This window comes from Engraulis encrasicolus, chromosome 3 (genome assembly GCF_034702125.1).
Source record: "Engraulis encrasicolus isolate BLACKSEA-1 chromosome 3, IST_EnEncr_1.0, whole genome shotgun sequence".
Taxonomy (NCBI): domain Eukaryota; kingdom Metazoa; phylum Chordata; class Actinopteri; order Clupeiformes; family Engraulidae; genus Engraulis; species Engraulis encrasicolus.
In genome coordinates, this window is record NC_085859.1 from 3,312,243 (window position 1) to 3,331,090 (window position 18,848).

Sequence of the window (18,848 nt, forward strand, 5' to 3'; positions counted from 1 at the left end):
GGGTCCCCATCATATATAACAGGCAAAGATGACGTAGAAAATGAATTAAAATGAAATAGATTTGCCTTTGTTTCTGTGTTCTACGCTCACTTCCTGGAACTGTTTTGGAACTATGTCAATGGCGATCTGTGTGTCAAAGGCTCCAGGAGCCGCCATCTTTGTGTAAAAATGGAACACGGAGGTCAATGGGGTTAGCAGAAGGCCAGGGGACATGCTTGCTGCAGTGTGGTGCCATATTGACAAAACGGCCAGGGGCGATCGTCCGAACTTCAATGTCGAGTCCGAGGTAGAGTCAAACAATGGTGGGAAACATTAGTGAGAGCCCCGTCGGCTATTTGCCCCCCCGGCCTAGATGATACCTCCTGTATCGTGCAAAGTGCTTCGGTCGTCCTGAGGCAAGTGTGTGCTCTCGGTCGCACTCACAACTCATAGCTTTAGGTACACAGCAAGGATGTCCCCGGCCTAACTCTCTTTGTTCCATTCCAATTGGTTTTCACCCAACCGTGTCCTATCTCATTCCCATAATATTAGCTGACTGTTAACCACTGAATTTCGCTCAGGTCGCTTCGCTCCTGGCAAATTTGCTTTGGCCGCTTTATTCGTCGACCCTCAATAGAGAAATAGTGACTTAAAGGGCAACTCCTGCCAATTTAATGTGCTGTTGTACTGCTCACGCTACCCTTGACTTGTCAGTATGAAAAGTTGCCCCCATTAGAATAGCTCATATCTCAGAAAGGGCTGGGCAAAAAACTGCAGCGTCACCGGGTACTGACAAGTCAAGGGTAGCGTGAGCAATACAACAGCACATTGAAATTGGCAGGAGTTGCCCTTTAACTCTTCCTTCCATGGCTCTGTTCCCGCCTATTTCTTATTCCTGTTGGACATGGCACCTGTCACCTGTGGCCACAGGAGGGCAGCACTGCCACCTGGCCGGCAGAGCGTGACCATGCGGCTACTTCACTGAATAACACTTACGAGGTGCAAGTCAAACTCTGTCCTCATGACCTTTCCTGTGGCATCCGGCCTTGTGACACGACACGATGGCTCGATGATCAGAGTTTTAATTCAAGATCTTTCAAAAGCATAATTCAAAAGGCCCTCTCATTGGCAATCGGGATGTCGAATGGGAGACGTGCCACTGCACTGCCCTGGATAATAGTGGACTGTTGTTTTCTCCACTGAATCTAAGTTACAGAGGCCAGAGGAAAGGACGAGAGCACGGAGATTGAATTGCACACAAAGGCTTCATAGGGAGGACGGGCTGTTGAGGCAACCCCCTCCCGCCGTTTGGCAAAGTGAAACTAGACAGACTCTAACGTTGCGTAGCTAAACCGAGCCGGAGATAATTCTAGCTCTTTATATCCTGCCCTGGCTAAAACCAAATGTAAGATATATTTACATCCCAAGCTGTGGATATCTTAATATCTTTCCATCCCTGTTGAATGTGGCGCATGTGGATATGCGTGTGATTTAGGAGCCCAGCCTATAGCCTAGCCTAGCTTATAGCTTAGCCTGTAGCCTAGCCTAGGATCGCTTAGTCTTGCCTATAGCCTAGCTTAGCTTAGCTTAGGCTAGCCGGCTGGAGGCGTAGGCTCCCGTTAAGTCCTGGTTCTGTGTTCTGGTTCTATGTTCAGTGAGTTTCTGTTACTGATGAGGTAGTGAGTTCTGAGTAGCGTTGAGGAATACTGAATACTGAAGTCTGATATGAGCTGAGTTGAGTTGAGTTGAGTTGTGTGGTACTGTACTGTACTGTACTGTACTGTACTGTACGGAAATGAGGTATCGAGTGGATGAGTCTCTCCGAGCTTCGCACTGATGGAAAAAACAAAAAAAACTAAAACAAAATAAAAACAAAAATAAAAAAATGAAATAAAATTAAAAATAAAAAAAACGTTGATGGAGAAGGTGTGCCCTTCTTCAGTTCGTCCCCCAGTCAAATGGACACGTGACGTGACGAACGTCTCGTCTTATTGAGCATTCACATTATTCCTTATTGCAACATGCCTATATTACTCTGTTAATATGCTCTTTAATGGAAATATAGATATTTATATAGATAGATATATATATGGAGAGATTTCTGTGTATATAGTATATATACATATATATATCTATATATATATTAAAAAAAAGTTCAGGATAAGCGCAGGAGAGGGCGTGATTACCGGCCCACTACTCTGCCGCTGAGGCGAGACGCATAAAGACGTATGAAATCCCTTTCGACACAAAATCTACTGTTGGGATATTAAAAAAAAAAAATCAGATTGACAAACAGGTGGACAGACATGATTAAAAAAACGCTCAAGGGGAGGCTTGTTCACGTTCACGTTCTGCCCAGAGCTTGATTTTTGTAACAAAAAAAAACGAAAAAAAAAAAACGAAAACAGAAATAAAAAAAAGGAAACGCCCGACTCTTAAAGCTTCCTAAGAGGAGGGGGGGTGGCCTTGTCATTCATCCCCCCTCCTCCTCCTCCATCTCCTCCGTCTTTCTAGCCATCCTTCCATCCGGTCTGGTTGCCATGGCTACTCAGGGCTGCGTGGGGCTGCGTTGGCGTCCTCTGCGTTCCGTTCCCCCGGCGGCTCCTCTCCGTAGCCCTCCCCAAACGCCGGTGCCCCGGCCTCCTCCTCCCCCGCGTCATCGGGGTCTCCCACGCCGCCATCCAGGGGCTCGTCGTCCAGAGGCTCGTGGTCGCCGTGGTGATTGAGGGAGTGGTGGGCGGGGTCTCCGGGGGTCAGAGGGGCGCCCATGTGCTTCTTGCGCAGGTGCTGGTTGAGTGTGCCCTGTGGAAGTGTACAAAGTACACATCAGTAGCCTGATTGTCATCGACTTTCAAATCTCTTCGAGACTTGGTCTGACCAAGAGCATAACAATTAACATTTGCCAAATGGCATTTCCCAAGCGGCTTCCTTTGGTTTGCTGATGGTTGTTTGCTTCCCAACATAGTGGGAGGAGTTCCCGATTCTTCGGGAGCTCAGAAAGTACTTGCATTGCTCTTGACCTGACTGCTAGCAACGCTGAAGGTGTTGCGTCACTAGGAAGGCACCCCTGGCTAACAAATCATAGCCTTCATAGTGATTCGATTCCATATTGATTTCTTACGCCTACCGATTCAATTATTTCTGATTATTGGAGAAAGCGCCACGATTTGATTCAAAACAATGGCTCATACTGTACTTTTTTTTCACCTCACCAGCTGGTGAAGTGTTAACAAGGCGGAAATATCGGCATGCAATATTATGTTGTATTATATTATAGTTAGTGTTGCACTGATACCATTTTTTGGCCCCGATACCGATATCCGATACCTGGCTGCGCTGTATGGGCCGATACCGATACCATACCGATACCACCCTATTTGAAATGTATACTGCCTACCTTTGTGAAACAGGAAAAAGACTAATACAAAGTGAATCCAGCAAAACGTTTTATACTTTTTAAATACCTCTATGAAATAACTAATTTCAAGGCTGTTTAAGTGTCATACAAGCACCTGTAAATGGTATCGGTGCTCTATTTGTTGGTACTCGCCGATACCGATACCACCATTTTAGTGCCGATCCACCGATACTAGTAATTATAGTATGATATTATTGCTACCTGGAAGGGGAAGCATTTTCCGCACAGCTGGCAGTGAAAGGGCTTGTTGTCGGTGTGTCCGCGGATGTGGTACTCCAGCTGGTCCTTACGCGTGTACTTCTTACCTGCGGAGGAGGAGAAGAGGGGACAGAAAAATAGCACTCAAGGAAAAGTATCTTTACTTTGCTTAAAGGACCAGTCCACGCTTATTTTTGATTTTCACATATTTGCAGTATTTCCAAGCATTATCCATGAATGTGCATATAATTTTCTTCTCAGTGTTTTCAGTACTTCAGTATTAGAATTATTAGCATAGCTTAGCATAATCACTGGAAGTAAATGGGAGCATTAGCATCAAGCCACAAGTGATCACAGGATTTGCTGTCGTTTACAAGTACATTTGATAATGTTTTCTTTGCTCCCACAGACTTGCATTGCTACGCTTAAATTGGCAATACTGTTAAACATAGACGAAAAATTCTATGAGCAATTTCTTGAAATGAGGTGGAGAGTTCCTTTAAATTCTACTCAACTAAAAGTACCTGTCTCAAGATCTACTCAAGTAAAAATAAAAACATAAAAGTTCTTGGTTATTTTCAATTAGCTTTACTCTCAAGAATTCAATGCTCCTTTTTCTTGAATATCGTTTTCCATGACAAGTATGTAGTATATAAACTGAAAAGCTTAAAAGTAGAATTTTTGTAGAAGTATTGTAATTAATTAAAAGTAAAAGTGCCTACGTATGTCAAAATGTACTCAAGTAAAGGTAAAAAGCACTTCACATATAATGTAATTTGAGTTAACAGTTCTTACCGCAGTACTTGCATACGAATGGCGTGATGCCCATATGGAGTCTCATGTGGCGGTCCAGGCTGCCCTTCTGGTTAAAGGACTTGCCACAGTAGATGCACACCAGCCGCTCGTTAAACGGATACCACTGCTGCGCCCGCAGGCCACCGCCGGAATCACGCCCTTCCCTCTCGCCCGACTCTACAGAGAGAGAGAGAGAAAGAGAGAGAGAGAGAGAGAGAGAGAGAGAGAGAGAGAATGAGTCTGTATTAATCCCCAGAGGTGAAATTAAATGTCTGCTGGCCATCCACACAACACATAACAGCAACTACAAGACAAACACATAATGAATATATAAGCTCAAAAACCCATGATAAAAAGCACAAAAAATTGACACCATAACATTATAAAACTATTATATAAACACAATAATCAATCATTAGAACATTGAAATAGCACTATTTGCATTTGTAAGAACACTATTTGTAGGTATGTTTCATTTATTTGATTTCATTTTATTTTGTACTCTATCCATACTGAACTTTTTGATACCTCTTTGAAGAGTATGTACATTTAAAATATAAAATAAAAAGATAACAAAAAGATAATCAGGCCAGCCGCAGGCAGCTATGGCCTGGTGGTTAGGGAAGTGGACTAAAGATCAGAGGGTTGCGGGTTTGAATCCCACCTTTACCAATCCTCCCTTCTCCTCTACCCATGGTTGAAGTGCCCTTGAGCAAGGCACCTAACCCCACACTGCTCCAGGGACTGTAGCCAATATACCCTGTACATAAGTCGCTTTGCATAGAAAGTGTCAGCTAAGTGTAATGTAATGTATTAAAAGCTAATCACCTGTGGCCCCCCCGTCCCCCTCCTCTCCTCCCCCCATCCCGGCCTTCAGCTGCCCCAGCAAGTCAGCGGGTAGCGCCTGTAGCGCTCGCTTAGAGCGCCCCCTACCCCCCCGGAAGCCACCCAGCAGGGAGCGCGAGGGCGAGGGGGAGGAGCCCAGGCTGAGGAAGCAGGGAGGGGGCGGGGCTGCGATGGCGGCCGTGGCGTAGGAGGAGTAGCCGACGCCCCCGCCCGGAGGCCCGGGGGCCGTTGCCGCGGCGATGACGGGCCCGTAAGAGCCCACGCTGACCGCCAGCACCTGCTCCCCGTCCACAAGCTCCGTGTGGTAGCCGTCGTCACCCGTAGTGGACGAGGAATCCGATTGGCTGGGGCGTTCCCGCTCGCGGTCTCGGTCGCGGTGATCGCGGTGATCGCGGTCCGTCTTCTCCAGCTTGACGTGGATGTCGGTCACCTGACCATCTCGACCAATCAGCTCCACCGCCTCCACGTCGCCCTCCATCAGCGCGTCCTGCTCAGACGCCGCGCCGTCACTACTGCAGCGATCAGACTGGGCCTCCTCATGGACCTGAACCTATATGGAGAACACACACATACACACACACACATACACACACACACACACACACACGTCACTACTGCAGCAATCAGACTGGGCCTCCTCATGGACCTGACCCTGTGGAGAGAGAGAAAACCAGAGAGAACCAGAGAGAGAACCAGAGAGAGAGAGAGAACCAGAGAGAACCAGAGAGAACCAGAGAGAGAACCAGAGAGAACCAGAGAGAGAACCAGAGAGAACCAGAGAGAGAACCAGAGAGAGAGAGAGAGAACCAGAGAGAACCAGAGAGAGAACCAGAGAGAGAGGGGGAGAGGGAGACAGAGACAGGGAAAGAGGTACATGGAAGTGCACTTCTGTTTGTGAGTTTTTCTTTCTATGCGTTTCGTGTTATCATTGACAAAGGGGTGTGTGTGTGTGTGTGTGTGTGTGTGTGTGTGTGTGTGTGTGTGTGTGTGTGTGTGTGTGTGTGTGTGTGTGTGTGTGTGTGTGTGTGTGTGTGTGTCTGTGTGTGTGTGACAGATAAAGGGAAAAGCCATTACAGTTCAGTTCAGTTAAGAGTTAAATGCCTTCATTAATTACAAAATTAATTTCTCCTACAAATCATGAGAAAACACAAACTCATCAACACCTATGCACACTTTCCATCAACGCACACACACCCATGCGCACACACACACACACACACATGCACAAACACACACACGCCACACACGCGCATGCACGCACACACACACACACACACGCACGTACACACACACGCACGCGCGCACACACACACACAAACTCCCACCTGCTGGTGTGCGTGCCTCTGTGCGGCGCGGGTGCGGGAGTAATATGGCGGGGAGATCTGGGTGGGGTTGAGGAACAGGCCCCCGTCCTTCACACCGTTACGACCCCTCTGATTGGACAAGGCAGAGCAGGAGGAGGTTCAGTTCAGTTCAGTTCAGTTCAGTTACATTACATTACATTACATTACATTACATTACACTTAGCTGACGCTTTCAGTTATTCAAAGCGACTTACAGTTATTATTTTTCAGAGTATTGGTTACAGCCCCTGGAGCAATATGGGGTTAGGTGCCTTGCTCAAGGGGGGATTCGAACTTGCAACCCCTTGATTGAAAGACCAACTCTCTAACCACTAGGTCACGGCTGCCCACAGTTCAGTTCATTTATTACCGAAGGTAAGCTGGTTTTGCAGTTTAACCCATCTTAGCCTGATGCTGCGTATACACTGTTTGACCTTTGGTGCCTGGAGCGACATTTACGCTGCACTCAGGCTCTTGAGATTAGAGGCTTTATTAATAAATATATGGGCATGTTACAGCTAAATGAACATATTCAATAGCAATATGAGGGTCTTAGCGTTTAAATGCAACTTATTTCATGGTTTTACGTGTTTCGGAGGCTGAGATATTTAGATTTTAATAGGCAGAGGGCCTTTTCCCAAAAAGGGATTAGGCATTCAGCAGGCGTTTTTTGCAGGTGCCTAAGGCTAAATGGGTTAAAAGAAAGATGGGTGTCCTTACATATACAGTTCAGGACGATTTTATTAGCCCCCCCTCCTGAAATTAGACATCTCTCTTGATTACTCAGTGAGAATGACCATTATAGTCTCTGTTGTTCTGGAAACAAATACTCTGGAGATAATGTCCAATGAGTTGAACTTGGAATTTTCCATTGTTACAATGAGTTAAAACAAAAAAGGGCAAAAATGGCAAGAACAACATAATTAACCCCCTGATCATTAATAGTCAATATGACACCATTTATGAACCAAAACTGACAACAGGCACTTTGATCAGTTGTTACCTAGGTTGGCACATGCCCCACTAGGGATTTTGGCCCATTTCTTCACTGCAAAGTGTTCTGGCTGGTCCAAATTGCATGGATGCTGAGCATAGACATTTGCCACAGACTCTCAGTGGGATTGAGGACTGGACTTTGAGCGGGTAATTCCAGTATCATGTTTTTAGTGTCCTTGAAGAACCTCTGAACTAATTTAAATGTTTACTTTGGGTTACAATGTTGTTGGAGGACCCAGCAATCCAGATCCAGACCCAGACTCCCTGTGTCTGAGGCTGAATAACAGTCTAAAAACTTGATGCCCCCACCACTATGTGTAACTGTGGAAACTGCTTAGTCTCATTAGACCAAAGAAGCATTGGACACCTGCCTAGATGATTGTTATTGACCCGGCCTCACCTGGAGTTTTTATGTCAACTAAGATAGCTGTTAGGGCTTGTCATCATATTGGGCTTCGGGGCCATCATCACAGAAGAACCCTTTTACTAAAGGCGGTGCATATCAGAGTGTTATTGAGCTTTTCCTATGAACATTTGAAAGTCAAAAATGAGTTTTGAAAGTCTCTGCTTTCATCTGATGAGATTCAATTGCACCTGCTTTGATGCATGAATTCTGCTTCTGTCAGGTGAAGAAAGGGATAGTCCTTAAAACTTCATAACATGGTTTCCACAATTAAACATGGTGGTGGAAGCATCATTCTGTGGCAGCCTCAGCCACAGGAAACCTTATTTGAGTGTACGACACCATAAAAAAGAAGATTATGATAGAATGTGGAAGGTGACCATGCAAAAATATGGATCTTTCAATAAGATAATAACCCAAAACTTTCATCCAAAATTGTTCAAGGTTACTAAAACCATGATCAGGTTGTGGTTCAGATCTCAATCCTTTAGATAGTATTTGAGGAGTGCTGAAAATGTATGTCCATACTCAACATCCATGCAATTTGGACCAGGTTAACTATTTGCAATGAAAAAATGGGTCAAAATGCCTGGTAGGGCATGTGCCAACATAGTTAACAACTAATCAAAGTGTCTGATGTCAGTTTTGGTTCATAAATGGCACTCTGTTGACTATTAATGATAAGGGGGCTAATACTTTTGTCCTTGCCATTTTTACCTTTTTTTGTTTTAGCTCATTGTGAAAATAGAAAAATCCAAATTCAACTCATTGGACATTATCTCCATCAGTGTATTTGTTTCCAGAATAACAGAAACGGTTCATAATGGTCCTTCTCCCTGAGAAATCAAGAGAGATGTCCAATTTCAGGAGGGGGGCTAATAATATCGTCCTCAACTGTATAAGCTACAAGACACATAAAAGCATGCCGGAATCTAAAAACCCCTATAGGCTACACAAGAATAAATAATACAAGGGCAGTGCTGACATATAACATATATACACACAAGAAGCAGAGCTGCAGTGGAGTGACAATAGTACTTCATGCAAGAAGAACTATGGCAGAAGTGACATTACATTCTTGATTCAATCAAAGTGCAAAAGCATTGTTATCAATAAATAAATAAAACCTGCAAGTGCATTGCACAATTGGAAGGCTAACGATGATAATCCACAGCCCCATTTCGATGTGATAGATGTGTGTGTATGGATGTCTGAGGATGTATATTTGTCTGCTTGTGTAAATGAGATGATTACTATAAAGATCTAACTACGTAATGCCGGTGTTCTGACAGGTTTTCCTACATTGTCATATTTTCACACTTAATATTGTTCACAGTAAAATACAAAACAGTAACACCAAACAGGGTGTTAGATTTACGAGATGAAAGATATGAAAATAAAATCGCATGGTCATGGATACAAGTACTACCAAAAACCTGGATTTTTATTAAACGATAGCAAAACCGCTAGCATAACGAGTCAGTTTGCTAAGTTGCCAGGGTCACACTTCAATTTCTAAGACACACATACACAAATAACGATAATAAAGACACACTTTTAGTGTAAATTGTAAATGTAAGTACTGTATTTATCTGTTCTCTGCTAATATTGCACAGTCTTAGGATCAGCTGGTGTTGACGTTTCATGGTCTGCGCATGCCCAATAGGGGTTTGTAGGATTATCTGGCATGTAGGAGTATTTTACAGAACACCGGACCTGATGAAACTGACTGACTGGTGTGAAAACAAATATCCCGATGGGACAATAAAGAATCTAATCTAATCTTGATTTATGATTTTAGTTTATCTTACATCTTGTTTAGCAGTAGGACGAGGATGGCACCCATTTATGACTTTGTAGTCTATCCATACTTTTGATACCTCTTTGATATGTATGGAACGTTTAAAAATATATAATCAATAACGAATCTTATCTAATCTTGATTTATGATTTTAGTTTATGGCAGAGGAGGAGGAGGAGGGCACCCATTTATGACTTTACGTATAAATATATATGTAATGTTAAAAAATATATAATAAAAAGATAATAAAAGAACCTACATCTTGTTTAGCAGAGGAGGAGGAGGCTCCTCCCTCCCCCGGCGGAGGGGGCGTGTCCTCGTCTGAGCCCGGGTGGTGGAGGTGGAGGTGGTGGGGGTGCAGGTGCATGGCCTCGGGGGGGATGGGGATCGGCAGCACACCTGGCGGCAGGTGGATCTTGGCATGGAGCCCCTCCAGGATCTGGGTACACTTGTCTATGACGGCCTGTGAAAGTCAAGGTCAAATGTCAAGGTCAAACGTTGGGTATATTGTCGATTTCCAACATGGCATCATGTCACTGCGTTTGAATATCACACAGACTTGAATCGTCCATCATGTGTGTGCAATACGACTTTACATGTTAACTCGTGTACTACAACATCCTGTGGCAGGTTAGGAACAGGATTATTGGTGGTTTTTGGTATGGGCACAATTTCACCGTTTTTGTTACTCGTTTCGCTGTTGTTGGTAAAAAAATAAAGCAGCAGAAACGTTGCTTTACTGACAGGTTAGGGTTAGGGATGGTTTTGGTCAGGGCACAGCTCAGCATTTTCGCGTTTAGCAACAGAAATGCGCCGTGGCCGTGGGAAAACTACTTGCCTCACGCGGGCCTGGTCACCCAGAAAGCACTAGTGTGAAATAATAACATGCTTTTTCATGATGCCAGTCAGCAATCTCTCTACATGTACGAGATATTCAAAGACAAATTCAAAGTCAAAGTCAAATTCAGTTGTACTGGCAATGTGCAAAGTACCTGACATACAAAAGAATCCTAAATGGCTGACTGCAACAGTAGCGTACCTGCATCGTATCTCGACAACATGACACCCTAGATCAGGGGTTCCCAAACATTACAATGATAACCCCCCCCCCCCACCCCCCATATACCAGTAGATTCCAGCCAAGGCCCCCATATACCACTAGATTCCAGCCAAAGATACCAGCCAAGCCCCCCCCCCCATATACTTATATTCCAGCCAAAGCCCCCCATATACCACTATACTAGCCAAGCCCCCCCCATATACCGGTATAATCCAGCCAAGGCCCCCATATACCGTTCTATTCCAGCCAAGGCCCCCATATACCACTAGATTCCAGCCAAGGCCCCCATATACCACTAGATTCCAGCCAAGGCCCCCCATATACCACTAGATTCCAGCAAAGGCCCCCATATACCAGTATAATCCAGCAAAGGCCCCCATATACCAGTATAATCCAGCCAAGGCCCCCATATACCGTTCTATTCCAGCCAAGGCCCCCATATACCACTAGATTCCAGCCAAGGCCCCCATATACCACTAGATTCCAGCCAAGGCCCCCCATATACCACTAGATTCCAGCCAAGGCCCCCATATACCACTAGATTCCAGCCAAGGCCCCCCATATACCACTAGATTCCAGCCAAGGCCTCCATATACCAGTATAATCCAGCGAAGGCCCCCATATACCAGTAGATTCCAGCCAAGGCCCCCATATACCTGTATATTCCAGCCAAGGCCCCCATATACCACTAGATTCCAGCCAAGGCCCCCCATATACCACTAGATTCCAGCCAAGGCCCCCATATACCACTAGATTCCAGCCAAGGCCCCCCATATACCACTAGATTCCAGCCAAGGCCCCCATATACCGCTAGATTCCAGCCAAGGCCCCCCATATACCGTTCTATTCCAGTCAAAGCCCCCCATATACCGTTCTATGCCAGTCAAGGCCCCCATATACCAGTAGATTCCAGCCAAGGCCCCCATATACCACTAGATTCCAGCCAAGGCCCCCATATACCGCTAGATTCCAGCCAAGGCCCCCATATACCACTAGATTCCAGCCAAGGCCCTATGTCCTTACCTAGATTAGTCTATGTCTGTATGGGAAAGCAAGAAATGTAATTTCAAATTCTTTGTATGACCAGTGCATGTAAAGAAATTGACAATAAAACCTACCTGACTTGACTTGACTTGACATATACCACTAGATTCCAGCCAAGGCCCCCATATACCACTAGATTCCAGTCAAAGATACCAGCCAAGGCCCCCATATACCACTAGATTCCAGCCAAGGCCCCCATATACCACTAGATTCCAGCCAAGGCCCCCATATACCACTAGATTCCAGCCAAGGCCCCCCATATACCACTAGATTCCAGCCAAGGCCCCCATATACCACTAGATTCCAGCCAAGGCCCCCATATACCACTAGATTCCAGCCAAGGCCCCCCATATACCACTAGATTCCAGCCAAGGCCCCCATATACCACTAGATACCAGCCAAGGCCCCCCATATACCACTAGATTCCAGCCAAGGCCCCCATATACCACTAGATTCCAGCCAAGGCCCCCCCCCCATATACCACTAGATTCCAGCCAAGCCCCCCCCATATACCACTAGATTCCAGCCAAGGCCCCCATATACCACTAGATTCCAAGGCCCCCATATACCAGTCTATTCCAGCAAAGGCCCCCATATACCAGTATATTCCAGCCAAGCCCCCCCCCATATACCGCTAGATTCCAGCCAAGCCCCCCCCATATACCGCTAGATTCCAGCCAAGCCCCCCATATACCCGTACATTCCAGCCAAGGCCCCCATATACCACTAGATTCCAGCCAAGGCCCCCATATACCACTAGATTCCAGCCAAGCCCCCCCCCCATATACCGCTAGATTCCAGCCAAGGCCCCCATATACCACTAGATTCCAGCCAAGCCCCCCCCCCATATACCACTAGATTCCAGCCAAGGCCCCCATATACCACTAGATTCCAGCCAAAGCCCCCCCCATATACCACTAGATTCCAGCCAAGCCCCCCCCCATATACCACTATATTCCAGCCAAAGCCCCCCCATATACCACTAGATTCCAGCCAAAGCCCCCCCCCATATACCATTATATTCCAGCCAAGCCCCCCATATACCAGTATATTCCAGCCAAAGCCCCCCCATATACCACTAGATTCCACCCAAGCCCCCATATACCAGTAGATTCCAGCCAAGCCCCCCATATACCACTAGATTCCAGCCAAGGCCCCCATATACCACTAGATTCCAGCCAAGGCCCCCATATACCACTAGATTCCAGCCAAGGCCCCCCATATACCACTAGATTCCAGCCAAGGCCCCCCATATACCAGTAGATTCCAGCCAAGCCCCCCCATATACCACTAGATTCCAGCCAAGGCCCCCCCATATACCAGTATCTTCCAGCCAAGGCCCGCCCATATACCAGTATCTTCCAGCCAAGGCCCCCCCATATACCAGTATCTTCCAACCAAGGTCCCCCCATATACCGGTAACTTCCAACCAAGGCCCCTCCATATACCAGTAGATACCAGCCAAGCCCCCCCCATATACCACTAGATACCAGCCAAGCCCCCCCAAATACGAGTAGATTCCAGCCAAGGCCCCTCGTATACCAGTAGATACCAGCCAAGCCCCCCCCATATACCACTAGATACCAGCCAAGGCCCCCATATACCAGTAGATTCCAGCCAAGGCCCCCATATACCACTAGATTCCAGCCAAGGCCCCCATATACCACTAGATTCCAGCCAAGGCCCCCCATATACCAGTCTAGGTCTGTGTAGTTACCGCATCTGGAGGAAGGAGGCTGCGGTGAGGAAGCTGATGACGTCTCGTAGCCTGAGCGCCATGCGGACATTACGCTACTATATTAAATGCTACATAACATTAGCTAGTTACTAGTTAGTTACCTGCATCTGTAGGAAGGAGGCTGCGGTGAGGAAGCTGATGACGTCTCGTAGCCGTAGCGCCATGCGGACACTACAGTACGCAACACTACATGACTACTAGTTCGTTATGACTAGGGATAGGGATATTAAATACTAGATTAGTCATTATTATTGTGTAGTTACCTGCATCTGGAGGAAGGAGGCTGCGGTGAGGAAGCTGATGACGTCTCGTAGCCGTAGCGCCATGCGTCCGGTGTAGCAGAAGGCCAGCAGCTGTTCGAACACCTCGGGGTTCTTAATGACGGAGATGGAGAGGCCGCTCATGGTGCCCAGCGCTGAGTGGTCACGGAAGTACGGGGAGCTGGCCGCCAACACCGCCTTGTGGGCACGAAACGGCTGACCCTGGATGAAAATAATAATTAGCATTTAGCATTATTATTATTATTATTATTATTATTATTATTATTATTATTACATTACACTTAGCTGACACCAGATGTAGGGGTGTAAATAACATAATATAATATAACATAAATATTATAATATAACATATATAATATATTATGTTATATAAAACATAATAATATATAACATAATATATTACATTACACGGCCTTGTGGGCACGGATCGGCTGACCCTGGATGAAAATTATTATTATTATTATTATTATTATTATTATTATTATTATTTTGTATTAATAACATTACATTATACTTATACATTATACTATAGCTGACGCCAGATGTAGGGGTGTACATAATAATATATTACATTACACGGCCTGGTGGGCATGTAACGGCTGGCCCTGGATGGAGGTTTGGTAAATAATCATAGATTTGTGTCGATACATTGATCAGCCTGCGATTCAATTAGTCTATATACTTCAACAACAGAATCGTTTTTTCGGCCCTGGCTTCATTTTCTCCATAAGTATGGAGATCTGCCCGCAAACACAGCCTTATGGGTGCGGAACAGCTTGCCCTGGATGGAGCATCAAAAAATAATCGAGTTGTTGCCCTAAGTAGGGATGCACCGATACCACTTTTTTGAAAACCGATACAAGTACGAGTACATTAATGTATGTACTTGCCGATACAGAGTTCAGATACCGATACCTTTTACCACCAAAATACAATGAAAATAAATGCATGGCCTTGTTTTATTCCACCTGTGATATTTTTATTGTCCATTTCCATGTAGACTTAACTGTTAGTAAATGTATCAGGTGGCACTTTTTTCCATGCCGCTTTCAAGTCCACGGAATGTGACAAGATTTTGCATTGTTTTGTGTAATAGCAGTATCGTTCCTGGTATCGGCAAGTGCTTGACGAGTACGAGAACGCGTACCATGAGCAGTATCGGGTGCCGATACCGGTATCGGTGCATCCCTACATATTACACTATACAACCAGCCATTCACTACAGTGCAAGTCCCAGTCCCTGTAGTAGCCAAACTGCCATTCACTTTAGCACAGTGTGTGTGTGTGTGTGTGTGTGTGTGTGTGTGTGTGTGTGTGTGTGTGTGTGTGTGTGTGTGTGTGTGTGTGTGTGTGTGTGTGTGTGTGTGTGTGTAGGCCTAAGAAATCGATATTGGACCGAATCGCCATGAAGGCTCCGATTTCCACCCTTACCTGGATGTGGACGATGATGTCACACAGCTTGCCCTGTAGTCGCAGTTCGTTCAGCTGGCTCAGAACGCTGCTGCTGAATTCCGGAACGTCCAGCTCCACGTAGCCGCCCCCGTCATCCATCATGGCCGCCAGTCCGCCTCCGGAGCTGAAGCTGAAGCGAACCGCGACCCGACCGCCGAAAACACCCACCGGACCGGACCGCACCGCACCGCCTGGTCCTATTGCTGCTGCAACCGGGTCGCACCTGGGTCAAGGACAGCCTGGAGAGAGAGAGAGAGAGAGAGAGAGAAAAAAAAAAAAGAGAGAGAGAGAGAGAGAGAGAGAGAGAGAGAGAGAGAGAGAGAGAGAGAGAGGACAACATGAGTGAACAAAGGCACATCCTTTCAATGTCAGTTGGGTTTGATTTCACAGTTCTGTTACGAGAATTTCGAGCACTTCTCTCTTCTTGCCCATATTCAATGTCTAGTGACTCTAGAATATGCCAAAGGGGTCTCACTTTTGAAAAACACAATTGAATTAAAAAAAAAGCACAGCAAGTCATTTTATTTCGCACAAAGGATTGGTTTCGCAACACAACACAAAAAGAAACACACAAACTGAACAACACAAACTGAAAACATACGTAATTGTGGTATATTGTGATAAAGTACATCGTTATCGTGATATTAAGTAATCCATATCAAGATATATGTAATTTTCCATATTGCCTAGTACTTAGTACAGTATGTAATTGTGGTATATGGTGCTATATCGTTATTGTGATATTAAGTAAGCTTAATCCACATCTTGATAGTACATGTATTTGTGCTTTTCCTTATCGCTCAGTGATATTAAGTAATCCCAGTGTTTCCCACAGAAATGTTGGAAACTATGGGGGCAGCCGGGATTTTTTTTTTTTGGGGGGGGGGGGGGGGGGGGGGGGGGGGGGTCTTTTCACTGGCCTTTTTTTCCGGGGGGGGGGGGGGGGGGGGGGGGGGTATTAACGCAGTGTAAATGCAAAATGGCAAAACAATGAGTACAGTATGACATTGGCGCATGGAGAAACTACAGGCCTACGCCTACATTTCAGCCATTTATATTTTGAGAAATAAGGCTACATAATACACATGCAGGGGTCTATGTAGGCCTAATGAAAAAAAAAAAAAAAAATAGGAGCAGAGATAAGAATTTAAGATTGCTGTGAAATTGTTAACGCATAAACAAAAAGGGTCTAAGAGGGTAGGCTATGCCTTTCCCCCACACTAGAGATGGGATTTATGGCTCTTTTTCGGGATCCGGTTCTTAGTGGCTCGTTCCTTTCAAAGAGCCGTTCAAAAAACTGGCTCTTTTGGCTCTTTTTTAAATGATTTATTCAGTGTTAAGAATGTAATATTTTGACTCCTCAAGGTAATGTTGTCCAAACAACAACTGATTATTCTCCTGCTTCTAAAGACCGTTTTTGCCTCTCTTTGAGGCAAACAATTGTGTTTTTTCCCAAATTGAATTACTCTGGTCGAGGTCACGTGCTTAAAATGAATGAAAAATGAACGAAATAACAGTCGAGTGGCTCCCCCAGCTGTGATCCGGTTCCAGAGGTGTGTGAACGACACACCTCTACCCCACACACACATAGCGTACACATTCTACATGAGGGGTGCTGGTCACAGGGCCAGTTTTTCAAAATTCCTCCCATTAAAAGGGCTGAACAACATATTACACATTTGTCCATATTCACGTTCATTACACATTCATTTCTATATGCAGCCCGATGTCTCCTCTGCCTTGTCAATGAAGGCCTGTCACCTAACTCATTACAACTGTAAAACAAAGCCTGGGGAGTGTTAGTAAACTCATCCCAACTGTCCCTTCTCGGAAGGTTTTTTTTTTTATTGCTCCCAAACCCAAGTTAACTACAACAACTTGACAAGGCTTTTGATCCCTCTCTCTTTCAAGCACTTGTGGTTTTCTCTATAGGATGTATTTACTCCAGGAGGAAAATGCGAAGGAAATCGTAATTGAAATCGCTTTTAACAAACACGGAAATCGTAAAAAAAAAAAAGAAAAAAAAAAAAAAAAGTAAAAAAATTTTTTTTAAATTTTTTTTATTTATTTTTTTTTTTTTACATTTTCGGAAACTATGGCGGCCAAATTTAAACTATGGCGGGCCGCCATAGTTTCCTCAATGTATGGGAAACACTGAATCCATATTGTGATGCTGTATATGTGATATTAAGTAATCCACATTGTGATCCTGTATTTGTGTTTTTCTTTATCGCTCAGTGATATTAAGTAATCCACATCGTGATGCTGTATATACATATGTGTTTTTCCTTATCGCTCAGCATTGTGATATTAAGTAATCCACATCGTGATGCTATCTGTGTGTTTTTCCTTATCGCTCAGCACTTAGTCACTTAGTGCAGTGCTATATGTTAGTGATGGGGGGAGAACAGCTGGCTGACTTTACATGTGTGTGTGTGTAAGGAATGGACATCGCTGCCATGAGTGTGTGTGTGTGTGTGTGTGTGTGTGTGTGTGTGTGTGTGTGTGTGTGTGTGTGTGTGTGTGTGTGTGTAAGGAATGGACATCGCTGCCATGAGTGTGTGTGTGTGTGTGTGTGTGTGTGTGTGTGTGTGTGTGTGTGTGTGTGTGCGCGTGTGTGTGCGTGTGCTGTGTGTGTGCATGTCTGCGTACGTGACTGGGGGTGGGGGCTATGTGTGGTGTTTGTGTGGTTCAGAGTGTGGGTTGTGTGTGTGTGTGTGTGTGTGTGTGTGTGTGTGTGTGTGTGTGTGTGTGTGTGTGTGTGTGTGTGTGTGTGTGTGTGTGTGTGTGTGTGGTTGAGGCTTTTTGCATGTAACTGCATATGCTGCACTTTTTGGAAGAGAATCTGCATTTTAGCATTCCCAGTGAAAAACGCTTTCATCTCAAAAACAACCATGAAGACGCAGGAGTCTAACCATAATGGCTGTGTTTGTGTGTGTGTGTGTGTGTGTGTGTGTGTGTGTGTGTGTGTGTGTGTGTGTGTGTGTGTGTGTGTGTGTGTGTGTGTGTGTGTGTGTGTGTGTGTGTGCATGAGTATACGTCTATGTTTTGCATCTTGGAGATATAACCTACTTTTTGTTGGTCATGTAAATTTGCCCAATTCATGATGTGTGAGTATGCTAGTGTTGTGGTGCAGTAAAAATGTGAAAATGTGATTTGTGTTTAGAGCGCGGTATTAAGAAGAATGCTAATTAGTGACGTAGTAGGGTGAGGTGTTGGAGTGACACCAGTGAGCCTTAGAGATATAGCCTGCTTTTTTTGGTCATTTAAGCTTAAATTTGCCCAATTCTCTGCGCTGCAAACTTGCATGAACGTGCATCCTCCACTGTTACCCCTCAAAATGTGGGGGGCTTAGCACGCTGCGCCACTGCGCCCCAGCCTGCTTTTTTGGTCATTTAAATTTGCCCAATTCTGTGCGCTGAACTTGCATGAATGTGCACCCTCCACTGTTAGTAATCTACTTCCATGTCTGAGTACTGAGTAATGTTGTGGTG

General features: G+C 45.1%; 1 protein-coding gene across 2 annotated transcripts in view; it reads right to left on the reverse strand.

Moving 5' to 3' along the window:
- Positions 1 to 693: 693 nt before the first annotated feature.
- Positions 694 to 18,848, reverse strand: part of zbtb34 (zinc finger and BTB domain containing 34) — a 46,056-nt gene continuing 27,901 nt past the window's right edge. Inside the window, exons 2-9 of one of the 2 annotated variants that reach the window (XM_063194637.1) lie at positions 15,334 to 15,593; positions 13,885 to 14,103; positions 10,039 to 10,242; positions 6,562 to 6,669; positions 5,219 to 5,786; positions 4,391 to 4,567; positions 3,599 to 3,702; positions 694 to 2,781 (exon numbers count right to left, since the gene is read on the reverse strand). In XM_063194637.1, coding sequence (XP_063050707.1) covers positions 2,524 to 2,781; positions 3,599 to 3,702; positions 4,391 to 4,567; positions 5,219 to 5,786; positions 6,562 to 6,669; positions 10,039 to 10,242; positions 13,885 to 14,103; positions 15,334 to 15,456 — 1,761 coding nt within the window. In that variant the 5' untranslated portion in view covers positions 15,457 to 15,593 and the 3' untranslated portion in view covers positions 694 to 2,523. Of the gene's footprint in view, positions 2,782 to 3,598; positions 3,703 to 4,390; positions 4,568 to 5,218; positions 5,787 to 6,561; positions 6,670 to 10,038; positions 10,243 to 13,722; positions 13,808 to 13,884; positions 14,104 to 15,333; positions 15,594 to 18,848 lie in introns of those variants that run through there. The other variant, XM_063194638.1, reaches the window with a different exon arrangement.